The 14,067-nt window shown below is 44.5% G+C and overlaps 1 protein-coding gene across 2 annotated transcripts in view; it reads right to left on the bottom strand.

Annotated features, from left to right (window-relative positions):
- LOC142572989 (phospholipid-transporting ATPase ABCA3-like) overlaps positions 1 to 14,067 on the bottom strand; it is a 124,898-nt gene that overhangs the window by 13,179 nt on the left and 97,652 nt on the right. For both annotated transcript variants that reach the window (XM_075682475.1, XM_075682474.1), the window contains exon 22: positions 5,619 to 5,792. In XM_075682475.1, the coding sequence (XP_075538590.1) occupies positions 5,619 to 5,792 (174 nt within the window). The remainder of the gene's footprint in view (positions 1 to 5,618; positions 5,793 to 14,067) is intronic.

Consider the following 14,067-nt stretch of genomic DNA (forward strand, 5'->3'; position numbering starts at 1 on the left):
CACTACGACAGGGCGCTTTTGCGGGCGTGCGTTTTCTTTCAGCGTGCGCCTCCCACCAACCTTTACCTCGCGAATCCCACCAATCTTTACCTCGCGTAGTTCTGTCATATTTCTGTCACGCGAAAGCTCAAAGAAAACGAATTTAGAGCGTTTCCACCATTCATAGACCGGCCACGGTGTCCACCATTTGCGCGCGCCCGGTTCCTTCCCATACCTCCAGCTGGCGCTCGCCTCCACCGCACTGCGGCCCACGCCAGAAGCTGCGTTTCTACCAGAAGAGTGGACTTCGTGCATAGCGTTCGCGGTCAGCGTTTACCGGTAAGCATTAAGTTTACATACGCTCCAGTGGCAGGGAACCGTGAGAAGCAGTCAGGGATCTTCGAATGCTATCGTGTTCTACTCTTAAAGGCGAAGCTTAAGAGTCCTCCAAATTTTTCGCTGTAGGCAGGCTATGAAAAACTAGGTGTTAGAAGAATGCCAAAGTAGTATGAGGATGCGTGGGCGTTGAGGCTGTTGTCAACCGAGTAACTGAAAGGGGAATACAAATGTTTACGTGTAAATATCATTACATTGTATTTACCAGTGTTGGCTATGATTAGGCAGCCCTGGGACCCTATAACGTAAAACTGTCTGTTTTTATTCGGATCTCCTGACGTCAAATTTACGTAACCACCGACGCAAGCATTGGGCAGCACCTCGCAGCGTTGTTTGAAAAGCTCAATCAAACGTGCTCCTCGTTTGTAGGCGGACACGTTTTTGCTTTAAAAAAGGGTAGCATTTCCTACATTGAGCAGTTTCTGTTATTATATTGGTTGACAAGAGGCGAGGAGCACAGGGTTTCGATGGAGTCGAGCCAGCTCAGTGAAAGTAGACAACCGGATGAGGATGATGGTGCCGGTCAGGGGCGTAGACAGGGGGGGGGGGAGGAGCTTATGGGGCTTCAGACCCCCCCCGAAATTTTTTCGTGCTGTCAATGCATCGCCGACAAAAGCAACCCCCGGCGCCGGAAATCATTCTGGATTTTGTCTAGAATGTCTTTTTCATGCTCGAGAAGATATTTCACCGCAAAAATTGCAAACTCGGGCTGGATTTCGTGGCAACGCCCATGCATCGGGAGTCACATAACGCAAGCAGCGCCATCCGAGCCCAAAGTTTCAATGGTGTTTTGATGACAAACAGGCTCACCGCGGCATCTCGCGGAGGCCGCGGAATCCACGGATCACATGGATATCAATTCCGAAACTTTATGGGTATAAATCTCATAAAATTTTAATGTGAAATGTGCATTGACATTTCTTAAGTAGTGCTTTAGATTTTCAATTGCGGAAATTTTTGGGTCTAATGCTATTATAAACATTTGACGCCAAAGGTGCATTGACTTTTCTAAAGTCTTGGATTGGAACATACAACGGGACAAGCCAAATCAACACACTATTAGACAAGTTGACAAAGCACGCAGCGAGGTCCGATGAGACGAAGCGTTGTGGTGGTTCATTTGTGCCGTCATGTCACATAAAAAATATCAAAATTTTTTCCGCTTACGCCAAAGCATCCATGTTAAGACACTAAAGCCAGCCAAGGTAACTACGTTCTAATTTATTTTTCCTACTTTGACTTTTATTCGCGAGAACACATTGAGCGTCTTCAATTTATTTGGTCTTGCTACCCTACCCGCGGGCTGCCAGAGCCAGCCGGAGCACATACGTTTTTCTCGTGTTGCCCTGACCCTCGCGCGGCGCACTTCCGTGCGTGTTCGGTTTGCTCTGACCGAGTAGATTTCCGCCTGGCAGAGTTTTAGAGGCTTTCTGGCTAGCAGACGAGAAAAAGAAACAATGGTCGCTCGCCGCCATCACTGTGGGGACTCAACGTATTGCACCGCGTTCGCTTGAGGGTAACCTCTCCGTAAAGTCTTTGCTCGCCGGTGTAGGATACCGAGCAGTATGCGTATGGTTCCCTGTGGACCAAGCGTCTCACGTTTTTTTTCTCGATATTCTTTCCGTAGCCACATCAGGTGCGCAAAGTAGGCATTCAATTGTGGCCAACATATCTTCCTTGGGTTTTTTTAAAATTTCGGTGTCCCCGACCCACAAAAGGAAAAAAGGAAATACATTGTTGCGGCGCAGCGAATTGTTGCATGTTGAAAGTTCGATTTCGTTACTTCTTTGCGGAAAGTAATGAGCCACGGGACGCTTCAGTTGCCGGATACTCTTACTATATTATTGCGATATCAATTATATGGGCACTCCAAGCGCATTCCTGCCGTCACCGTCGCCCTCATGTTTCGTATAAAGTGCAAGGGCGATAAAATCGTTACCGAGCGCCGTATCTGTATGTGCGAGTGAAAGCGTACGGGAAGGGGGGGCTGGAATGGGTGAGCCGACGATGGTGACTCAGTCTTGTGTGTGCAAAGGAGAAAAGCGGAGAGCAACTAGTCTTCTTCCGTCGCGCGCGATACATCGGGGGAGTGGACGGAATGGGGGCGGTATCTAGGATTCTGTGAATGTGTGATTGCGCAACATGTTTATTTGCTTCGTTTGACGCATTATACACCGTGACTTTTTCTTAGATACGTACATTTATTGGAGACTTATACGTCTATTTAAATATCTTGTTGGGAGATGTCGTGTATACGTGCAGTGAACTTTGTTTCCAGTGATGCTTTTTTGCCCTTTATCAAGCTCTATCTTCGTATTTGTATATCCCATTGTATCTTCGTATTTTTAATCTACGAGGGCGAGTCAAATGAAAGTGAGCCTACCCACCCCGCGCAATAATGGTTCGGTTCATTATCTGCAAGGCATGTGCGTAGAAGAGAGGGATGTCTCATTTACAAAAGTGACACGCAGGTGTGAGGATAAAGGTTCTGTAATGCTCTCATACATTCGGTTGAACATCGTTGCGTGACATATTGGAAACTCCAAAAGTTGAACAGCGTGGTGCCTTGAAGTTTTTGACTGCTGAGGGTATTTCGTCAAAAGAAATTAGTCGCCGTATGGCTGCCGTGTACGTTGAACATTGCATTTCATTGGCCACTGAGAAGCGTTGGAGCATTAGGTTCAAAGAAGGACGTGAAAGCTGCAAAAACGATCCAAGACCGGGTCAAAGCCACCGTGCAATCACCCCCAACAAAATGGCAAAAGTTGATGAGCTGATGAGAAAAGAACGGAGGATAAGGATTGGTGAACTGGCAGAGCGTCTGAACATCAGTCACGATTCGGTTCACGCCATAATTCATGAACATGTCGGTTATCGGCTCTTGTGTGCGCAATGGATGGATAAGATTTTTAACCACCGCTAGAAGACGGCGCGGTTCTGCGCTGCCTTGACTCATTTCATCCGGTATCACAATGAAGGTGACGACTTCTTGTCTGCAACTGTGATCGGGGACGAACCATGGTGCCACTACTATGACCCTGAAACACGACGGCAAAGCTTACAGTGGAAACATTCGAGTTCACCACCCGCAAAGAAGGCAAAGGCCGTCGTTTCCGGCGGAAAGTTGTTTTTGGCTTTTTTTTTTCTCGATCGTCAGGGGCCAAAACGATGTGGAAAATTGACGAATGGGGTCATCTTGTTCCACGACAATGCCCGTCTCCACATCTCTGATGTATTTAATACAAACTGGCAACGTTCAAGTGGGAAACGCTGCAGCATCCGCCACAGCCCAGATCTGTCGCCTTGCAGCATCCACATTTTGGGGCAACCGAAAAAAAAAAAAAGAACAGCTCAAGGGAACCCCATTCGTGTTGAAGACTTTTTGAAGCAGCAGCCCAGGGAATTTTATGAGACCGGAATCACGCGGCTCCTTAGTCAATGGGACAAATGTCTAAATGCTCATGGAGTCTACTTTTAAATAAAGTACCCCGTTTGTCATGTATTCGCATTGGCTCACTTTCATTTTACTCTCCCTCGTATATTTTGCAGAACTCCTGCTTTTTATACGTGCTCTATGTTGCGACTATAATTTCGGTGCAATTACTCACGATAAACGATCGCTGATAGCTGCTCCTGCGTAATACATAGGAACAAATGCCAGCGTCATTGATATTTTGCACTGGCCGTTGCGTACGTACATGAATGTAAACACGGTTCTTGAATGACAAAGTTTCATTAACATATTTGTCCTCAACTTGTTCATTTCATGGTTTTACGTTTTTCATATCAGCGGAATACACTGCTTTGCTGGTTTCGAACTGATATAGTTCTAAAGTTCGTGTGATATTTTCTTTACTTATTAAATAGACAAAAAACATGGAAGCATTGATATCAGTTATTTTGGACACAATTTTTGGCAAATACGAGTATATTATTTTATGAAGAATGATATATTTTACTTGTTTTTACGGTGCGTAGCCTTCAAGAATTCGTTTGCAGCCTCTTTGGCAATGGCAATGCAATTATTATTCATGTATTTGATCCCTCGACAAATTGTTTAAAAGGAATCTTTAGCTCGGGCCCCACTCCGACGCGGCCTATTCAAATACATGTAAAACGCAGAAACGCTTTTCTAAGATAACCTCTGGATCGCTTTTAATGAAATTTGTTGCATTTGAGAGAAAGTTAAATTGTAGTGTCTGCTGGAAGCGGAATTTCGATTTACGGCCTGAATTTTGTTTAAAATATTTCGAAAAATTTGAAAGTTCGAAAATATAGTAGCACGACGTTTACAAATTAACAGCTCTGGATCAAGAACAGAAATCGCGGTTCTGTCAACGGCATCTATTATAACAGTCAAAGCGGACAAATTTGGTATGTCAATTTGTATCTTACATGAATTGATTACGTTGTGTACAAGGGTTCTGCAGAAGCCGTCTTTCCATGGTACTAAATTTTTTAGATTCATGTGTAACATATCAATTTTGTCCGTTGTAGATGTGCTATTAGATGAAATGCACAGAATTGTGACATAAATTTTCGTTGTTGAGTTATAGAGCCTTAAACCTGATAGTTTCGTTTTCTGAAAATTTGCAACTTTGGCCAATTTTTCATAAAGACTGATGACCTAAATGAAAAATTCGAAACGAGCAGTCACTAGAACTACCCCCCCCCCCCCAAGTTTTTCTTTTAACTACAACAAACTTCGTCAAATTTGCTGCAGTGGTTGCCGAGAAAGACGAATTCCCCTTCTACAAGTATTTAGATAGGAGCACCGGAGCTAAAGCTTCCTCTTAATGAGGATGCCGAGCTGCAACGTAAGCCATGACTTTGGAGAAGTGTGAGTCTAGAATGCTCTCGCCATATTTTTCACATCAGTCTTCCATGCATGGCATTTATTTTTTCACCAGCAATGAAGTGTACCAATATTACCTGCGGCGCCTCATAATTGGGTTGGCATCTCCCATGAAACTATCAGTAAATAAAGTAGCCGCAAGGCATAGGATCCATTAGTATAGAACGCTCATATATCTGCAAGTCTGCTGGGAGAAGATCCTGTATAGCGCGTATACCGGGACTGTGAGTGCCAGCTCTGTTCTTGAGTCCCTTCCTAACTGCGTTCAGTAAATTTCATGCCTGCTTTTCGTTCAAAGTGTGAGCTGTCAGTTTAGAGTCTGCGCCTTGAACACTCAGTTTGCGCAACACGTCCAAGCACGTGCGTGTGACTGCGAGTAGCGACCTACCAGTGCGACGTGAAGAGCACTGCCATGCCGCTGGACCGCTGGATGCGCGTGATTGCGCGGAACAGGCGGCCACGTGATATGGGGTCCACGCCGGATGTGCACTCGTCTAGGATGACCAGCGCTGGGTCTCCAACCAGGCTCATGGCCAGCGACATCTTGCGGCGGGCACCCGAGCTAGAAGCACGGCCAAACGAACGGATGCAAGTGCTGCAATCTGACATTTTGCTATAGATGCAACAGTAAGTCGTTTCAGTTGTAATATACCCGGAGAGTATAGCCTTTAACGTTCAAAAAATAAACTTCAGTCATCCTAGGGAGTCGGGGCGTGAAGGCGCTATTTGATGAACTATTAACGGCACCACTCAATAGGCATCGAAACATCAAGCGCAGGAAGCTGCAAGTGACATTAACGATGCGACTAGTCGGGGCATGTGCCGCGGTTCCAACTCGTACTTTTTCATTGCGAACACAAGTAATAGCTTTTAGTATTGTACTGGTGCTTTGACTGGCAGCCATACTACAACCTCATTGAATGTAATAAAGAATATCTCAGGCTATATTTAATGTGAGCCGAGCCACGCTGTGTTATCTATGCTTCTTATCAAATGTGCAATGCACTTCGAAAAAAAAAAGATAAGCTCTTGTTGTCAAAAAACAACTGGACAAAATGCCACATTTATTGCCACGGACATACTGAAATTTCGATAAGTTGTCATTCTCCATCTCACTACTCAGCAGTGTTAACTGCGACGAGGAGCTATCTGCACATCACTATGGAGGAAGTCGCTTGTCGGCACCCACCATCCTGACAGTGCTGTGCAATTCCCTTTGCTATCTAACTTGTAAAGCATGAGATACAAGCTGTGCTGGCTCAGCCTCGAAGGAATTACTCTGGCGAGCACGTGTATGCAGGTTAGACTTCCCATCATGGCAGCTGTAATTGGATGATGGCAGAAAAAAAAAAGCTTGGTTTCTTAGGCTTGGGTACTCGTTAAATGGACCGAGGTTCTTAAAACGCAATCCGGCGCTCTCCGTTATGGCGTCGCTCACAGTCTCTGTGCCATTTTGCGTGTGTTAATGCCTATCCGTTAATCGATGAGTTGTAAGACCACACGTCAATCTATCCCACTGCAAACAGACAACAAGGTTTGTGAAGTATTCTGCTCGCGAAGCACAGCGGACATCTTCCAGAAGGGAGAGAAACAAAGTCTTACTGGGGTTCACGTGCTTTACGTCTTTGTCTACAGCGAAGCACGTTCCATCTGAGTTGAAAACTGATATAACGTTCTCGCTTTGGATCGTGTGATGGCTCTTTGGAAATTCGCTCACACTGTAGTGCACTCGTGTTACACTGCAAGCTGCGATGTGCACTTTGTAGCGGTCTGTTCCGCAAACTGTTTTGACAAATCCAGCGTACAATTTTTATATCAAAATAAGTCTAACGTGACCGCGTTTGTACGGTGTCTTGGTGACGCGGTCCACGTGTGCTGCGCAAGGATTTTTGACCTGAGCGTTCTGGTCACTGCGAAACGGTGCGAACAAGGCACGGACGTTGTGTGAATATTTGTACGGAGGGACCTGTCGTCCTCGTCTTGTTTGAGCTGCTCTGTCGTTATTAATGGCGTTTGAGTAAATCATCCTAAACAGCGTCGTTCTGAAACTGCATTGTTCCTGTTGTTATTATTATTATTATTATTATTATTATTATTATTATTATTATTATTATTATTATTATTATTATTATTATTGGACAAGCTGGCAGCTACGACGGTGGTTGCTGCGGGACGTGGAAGACGTCCTCTCCTTGTCGACCAGTTGGCACGCGCACCGCTTTTTTTTTCTCCGCAAGACTACTGCAGCACTACCCCAGGTAACGCTAGTGCGCGTGCGTTGCTACATGCTGCGGGCTGCCCTCAACGTAAAGGTGCCTACCTCGCCCCCTTGCTCGTCATAGTGGCCGCTTTGGGCTGCTTTCTGCGAGACGACAAGCTGGCAGCTACGACGGTGGTTGCTGCGGGACGGGGACGACGTCCTCTCCTTGTCGACCAGTTGGCACGCGCACCGCTTTTTTTTTCTCCGCAAGACTACTGCAGCACTACCCCAGGTAACGCTAGTGCGCGTGCGTTGCTACATGCTGCGGGCTGCCCTCAACGTAAAGGTGCCTACCTTGCCGCCTTGCTCGTCATAGTGGTCGCTTTGGGCTGCTTTCTGCGAGACAAGCTGGCAGCTACGACGGCGGTTGCTGCGGTACGTGGACGACGTCCTCTGCCTGTCGACCAGTAGGCACGCGCACCCCTTTTTTTTCCACAAGACTATTGCAGCACTGCCCCGGGCAACGCTAGTGCGCGTGCGTCGCTACTTGCTGCGGGCTGCCCTCAACGTAGAGGTGCCTACCTTGCCCCCTTGCTCGTCATAGTGGTCGCTTTGGGCTGCTTTCTGCGAGGCAACACAAGCTGCCAGTTCCAGTGACAGTTACGGCGCGCCACTAACGATTTTTGCGCTTCACCTGGCGAGCGATACTAGCTGTGTGGGTTTCGAGAAGAATTCCTTCAAAGAACAGTTTTCCCCTTCTAACGCCTGTTTTGTAGATTTTTTCCCGGTTATTGTATATTAGCATACGTTTGTATTATCTAACTAGTTTGCTGTGTACAATGGGAAAAGACGACTGCGGCATTTCCTGTCATAAGGCTTTGCCTACTGATGGAAAAATGATGACGTGTTCTCAATGCAAATATCCGTATCATCTAGGACAGTCATGTTCTGGAATAGCAGCTAACACTTGCACTTCTATGGGGAATGCTAAGAGAGATGCGTGGGTCTCTAAAATGTGCAGAAGTAACAAGAAACTAAACAGTGGCACAAAGGCTGAACTGGAGGAAAAGCAGTGGTTCCGAGTCTTCACTGTTGGATAAGCTAAGGGAAATGAGAAAAAAGTTTGCAATCATTGCCGATTCTGCATAAGAAGTTTGATTCTCTCCTATTGCTGCTGGAAGAGTTCATGGCTGTATAGAAATCATTTAAGGAACTAGAAGGATCGGTGTCGTTTTTGTCCGAGAAGTATGATTGTTTTGAAACAACAGGACATTCAGGAGCGCCAAATGTCTCATTGCGCTGATCTGGAAGCTCTGAAAACAATGGTGGTAACTCAGGCAGCAGTAATACAAAAGCTAGAAGAAAGCCAAATTAAAGTGAGCAGTACAGCAGACTAAAGAATCTTGAGATCCACGGTTTACCAGTGAAAAGTAATGAAAGCCTAACACAAACAATCACGCAAATGACAGCGAATCTGGACCTCTCGGGGTTTTCGTTTGACTATATTGCAGCCGTACACCACTTAAAAGTCAAAATCAGTGGTACACCTGTTGTCTTGGGGCGCTTTAAATCTGTTATTTGGAAGGAAAATGGTTTGAAGCGCCGGCAACGCTGAAGAAACTACGTGAAAGTACATAATTCCCAAAGATCTACTTCAATGATAACTTGACCAAAGTTAACCGTGATCTCTTCTGGAAAGCGAGAACGAAGGCAAAGGAGGAGGGTTATCAGTTTTGTTGGACGCAAGGAGGCAAGATCTTCGTGAAAAAGAATGAAACAGCGTCTCTTGTTCGAATTGGTAAACAAGCAAACCTGGAAAGCATTGCTTAGCCAACATGCCTTTTTCTTTCAGTGAACTACCGGACTTCAGTTCACTTAAAACGATTTCTGTGCAGTTCTGATGAAGCTCTTACCTTTGTGAGCGTTAATATTCGAAGCATGCGTAAATACTGGGACGAACTTAAAGTTCTGGTTGAATCGGCAGCTAACTTTGTAGACGTATTTGTAATTACAGAAATCAATGTCTCTCAGGCTTGCCTTGATACGTTTACCTTGCAGGGCTTTTCCGCACATTTTGTCACACGAAGCGGCCGTCGTGGCGGAGGCATTGCTCTCTATGTAAACGACAACTGTGAAGTTTCTTCTGTTGATGCATCTTTTGTACATGCCGACTATGATGGTCAAAGTTTGTAAGAGGTCATTTTCTGTCCATATCTTATCGATTTATCGACCACCCTCATGCAGCCGTTCACGGTTTCTTGTTGAGCTTGAAGTAGCTCTGCGGCAGTGGAGCTCAGTGGACCAATTTTGCTTGGTCAGAGACTTGCATATCAATATTTTATGCCCTGAAAAAGTGACTGTTTGTGATTATCTACGTTGTCCGCTTATGGTCTGGAATGTACAATTGCAGCTCCTACTAGAGCGGAATTAGTTAATAATAGCCTAGTGCAATCTTCTTGAGATCACATAGTGGTCAGAGCTCCCTGCTGTTCATTTAGGTCATGTACTATTCTACAACAGATGGCGGACCACTATTTTGTAGCATGCCGTCTTGTTTTACCAGACGCGTCTAGAACGTCATCAGTGGAAACTGGATCTGGGCAGCGTAAATGCCTTGTCCCTACTGTTAATCAATCCAAGCTTGATAACCTTATCGTTTCGTTTGACTGGACATTCTTAACCAAAGAAGATTCTTCGGGCAAAGTATATGAAAGGTTCTGTATGCAAATGAAAAATTTTTAATTGCGTTGCACACGGCTGATAGCTAAGCCGATAAGAAAGGGTCACTGCTGGATGAACACGGAAATTCTTGCTTCCATTTCATATCAAGACAACTTGTGGAAACGCTGCAAAAGAAATCCCAGAAACCAAAGACTGCGATTAGAATACAAGTCGGCAAGAAATAGAGTTGTTGCTCTTCTGCGCAACAACCTTCAAATAATGTAAGCAAAACTTGGTCTTTGGTAAATCATCTCAGAGGAGTGAGTTACAATAACCGTTCTATTTTCGGTGTTTTTCAACAACCTCCCATAGAAGTGGCTGATGCTTTCAACAGGCACTTTGTTAAAGAGTCCCAAAGGGCCGTCTCTCCATATACAAGCACTACGCCGTTACAGCATTCCATATCTGCGTCGGCTTTTCTTCCGAGAACTTTGAGGGGTGATCTGGAAGAAATTATTTTCAGTTTCCGTCCTAACAAGCCCACTTGATATGATGGAATTTCTTTACACATCATCAGAAGGAATTTCAATGCGCTGTCAGATATTATCCTGCATATACTGAATGGTTTTTTGGAAGGCGACGAAATTACAGAATGTTTAAAAACTGCAGTTGTTGTACCACTACACAAGTCAGGGTAGAAAGATAGTATTGAAAAGTGTCGGCCAATTTCTATATTGCCGATTATTGCTCAGGTCCTAGAAAAATTTATTTTCCACTCTATGTCTTCTTTTCTTAACAAATTTTCTATCCTGACCAATCGACAGTTTGGCTTTATTTCAGGGCGTGTTACTGTGGCACTGCTTGAGGAATTTTCAGATGAACTGTTCTCGGCATTCGATCAGAATCTTTTCACATGTGCGCTATTATTAGACGTAGCGAAAGCGTTTGACACCCTGAATCATCAAATCTTGTTAAGTAAACTGCATTTTTGGGGATTTCGTGGGCCTTTATACAAAGTTCTCGAAAATTACTTGAGCAACAGATTTCAGGTGGTCTCTACCGATGATAAGAGCGTATTTAGTTCTAAGCTGTCGGTAAAAGCTGGAGTTCCTCAGGGGTCTATTTTGTCGCCTTTGTTGTTTAATACCTTCGTTAACGACTTCCCTTTGGCAATTTCGAAATGTTCAGTATTCCACTATGCTGACGACACTGTATTATTAGCGCGACACCTTTCTTACAAAACGTCCACTGAAATGTTGCAAAATGGTGTTTACAAGGCAATGTTTTGTTTCTCTAATAATGGAATTGTTGTAAATGCCCAAGAAACAAAACTTGTTTTCGCTCCCCCCTTAAGACTACTGTTATTAACATGCCTCTCTACTTGCATGAGTCACACTGTGTTCATTGTAAATGTGCGCCTATTCCATACGTGGATTGTGTGAAATATCTCGGAATCTATTTCGATAGTAATTTATCTTGGCAACATCACTTATCCCTTATTTGTTCTAAACTGAGGTCAGTAGCGTGGCTGTTGTTTAATATCAAAAGTATTGTACCATCGTCTGTAAAAAAGATTATAGCGCATGCACTAGGTTACAGTGTGTTGAGGTACGGCATTACAGTCTTTGGCTTTTGTTCTGATCGTTGGAGATGCCAGGGTAGACCGGATTATAAAAAACATTCTTAAAAATGTTGCATACAATTCCCCAATAGTAACATCTGCAAATATCTTCCGTGAACTTGGTCTACCGAACTTCCATTCATTACTTATAGAAACAGTTGTCGTTAAACATTTCTGGAATTCCGCTTTCAAACAAAAAAGTGCCGCCACAAGGGAGCTTAGAAAACATGTCCGTTATGTAGTTCCGCGTTCAGCCACACGGTATGGCGCGGCCAGACGCTGTGCTTATGTGCCTGACCATATTTAACAAATTACCAGAAGAAATTTTTAACGCGACATCAAAAAGCACGCTCAAGCACTTCTTAAAGCAGCTACAGTAAATTTAACTTCTTGTACATTTTTTTGCATCGCAATATTTACCTCTTCAACTTTTGTCATATGTAAATAACCAAATGTTATCTTGTTCTTTTCAATTTTTGCCTTTCGTTTTATTTTTTATTTTTTTCTTCATGTCTAATCAATTTATGTATATTTTTTTGCCTTTTCTATCATATTCATTGGCACGGCCCTACAAGCCAAATGAGGCTTAGACTGGCCTACTTGTGTTTTTTATATTTTGTGGCAATAAGCATTATTATTATTATTATTATTATTATTATTATTATTATTATTATTATTATTATTATTATTATTATTATTATTATGAAATGCGTCGCAAAATTTTGAATGCTCGGAGCAGCGATAGGGCCAGCTCGCGCTATACGCGGCCTTATCATTATTATGTTTTCCGGATTTATTAAAGGGACCCTGAAATGATTTTGACGATTTGCTACAAACGTACTGAGTGGTTAGAGTAAGTACTTCTGATCATTAATTGAGGCATCTAAGTGATCTGCGTAAGGCGTGTAACTTATTATAAGGTTTTAAAAATGCACATCGCTGCCAATCGCAGCACACTGCGCGGCGGAATTTTAAGCCGCCCCTACCCATATGACGCAAATCACCCATATGACGTCAGTGGGGCGAGCTATCCGATTGGTTGACCAGGGCGCGTGATCGATAATTTTTCCAACTTTGTGGTAAACAAATGATGTTCGTATTAGTTGAAATGTCAGTTAATTTGTTTTTATAGAAAGAAAGTAACATAAAGGGAATGCACAAGAAAAATTTTTCAGTACACTTATAAGCACTTCCGGCACACAGCAAGTGTCGTCTGCTTGTGTTACAACGTGCTCCGTCTTTGATGAGAGCTCCGCCGTCAGTGTCGGTCTGTCTTTTCACGAGCGCTATGATTCGATTTTTTGCGTTGTGGACTGCAAACGTAGCGACTGGCAATATGTCAAACTGCGACATCGTGTCCCTCTGCAAGCCAGTAGACTAGCGGACTGGCTGCAGCGCATCGGACTGCCACTATCCGATCGGCGCCAGGATTTGCGCGATTGTGGCCGTCACCTTACACCGAAATATTAGAGACTTTTAGCTTGTGCGCTATTCCAGTAAACGGGAGTGGTTTGGGCGGATTACCGGATGGTCGGGGCGTAAACGTGAGCGGCCGGAGCGGTCAAGCCGCCTGGTGTTGTAGAGCTCAACCAGACAAACGCGTAGCTAAAACTGCAGTAACTCATCATATCCTGCTTCGCCACTCGTGCAAATTTTTGGCAGCGGCGTAATTGTGAACACGATTACGCCACTGTCGAAAATTTACGCCAGCAGCTAAGCAGAATATAGTAATTAGCTCTGTGTTTGTGTGGTTGAACTTTGCGCCACCAGCTGGCGCACCAATCTGGCCGCTCACGTTGACGCCGCCGCTAAAGCGGAAAACCGCCCGCGCTTGCCCGAATACCGGACACGCTAAATGTCTCTATTACTAACGCAATAGCGTTTCGCGATTCCGGTATTAGGTTAAACGCAAGCGCAAAGGGGACAGGGCCTGGCCGTGACTCCTTGCATGTCGTTTCATGGGATGAACATAAGCGCAAATGTGAATGGTCTGCACGGTGCAGCCACCTAGTGGCATAGAGCTCAACCACACACAGTAGCAGTAACAAATGTATTCTGCTTTGCTGCTCGTGTAAATTTTTCGCAGGAGTGTAATCGTTAACACTTTGTTTTTTTTTAAATGTATTACACTTGGTTAGAGCAATATTAGCTCTTTCTTTGGCTAGCGCCAACGGGTGGCTGGACCGTGGAGACCGATCACGTACGTCTACGCTAAAGTTCCTTCATCAGCTTGAGTTTATGCTTCCATCGTTCAGTCGAAACGTTCCGCTAGTGTGTGGTTAACGGAATACCAGACACGTTCGGCACTACGACAGAATGCTCGCAACGCACGCTGCTTCGATAGCTCTCGCTTGC

This window comes from Dermacentor variabilis, chromosome 2 (assembly GCF_050947875.1).
Source record: "Dermacentor variabilis isolate Ectoservices chromosome 2, ASM5094787v1, whole genome shotgun sequence".
In the NCBI taxonomy this organism is placed as follows: Eukaryota; Metazoa; Arthropoda; class Arachnida; order Ixodida; family Ixodidae; genus Dermacentor; species Dermacentor variabilis.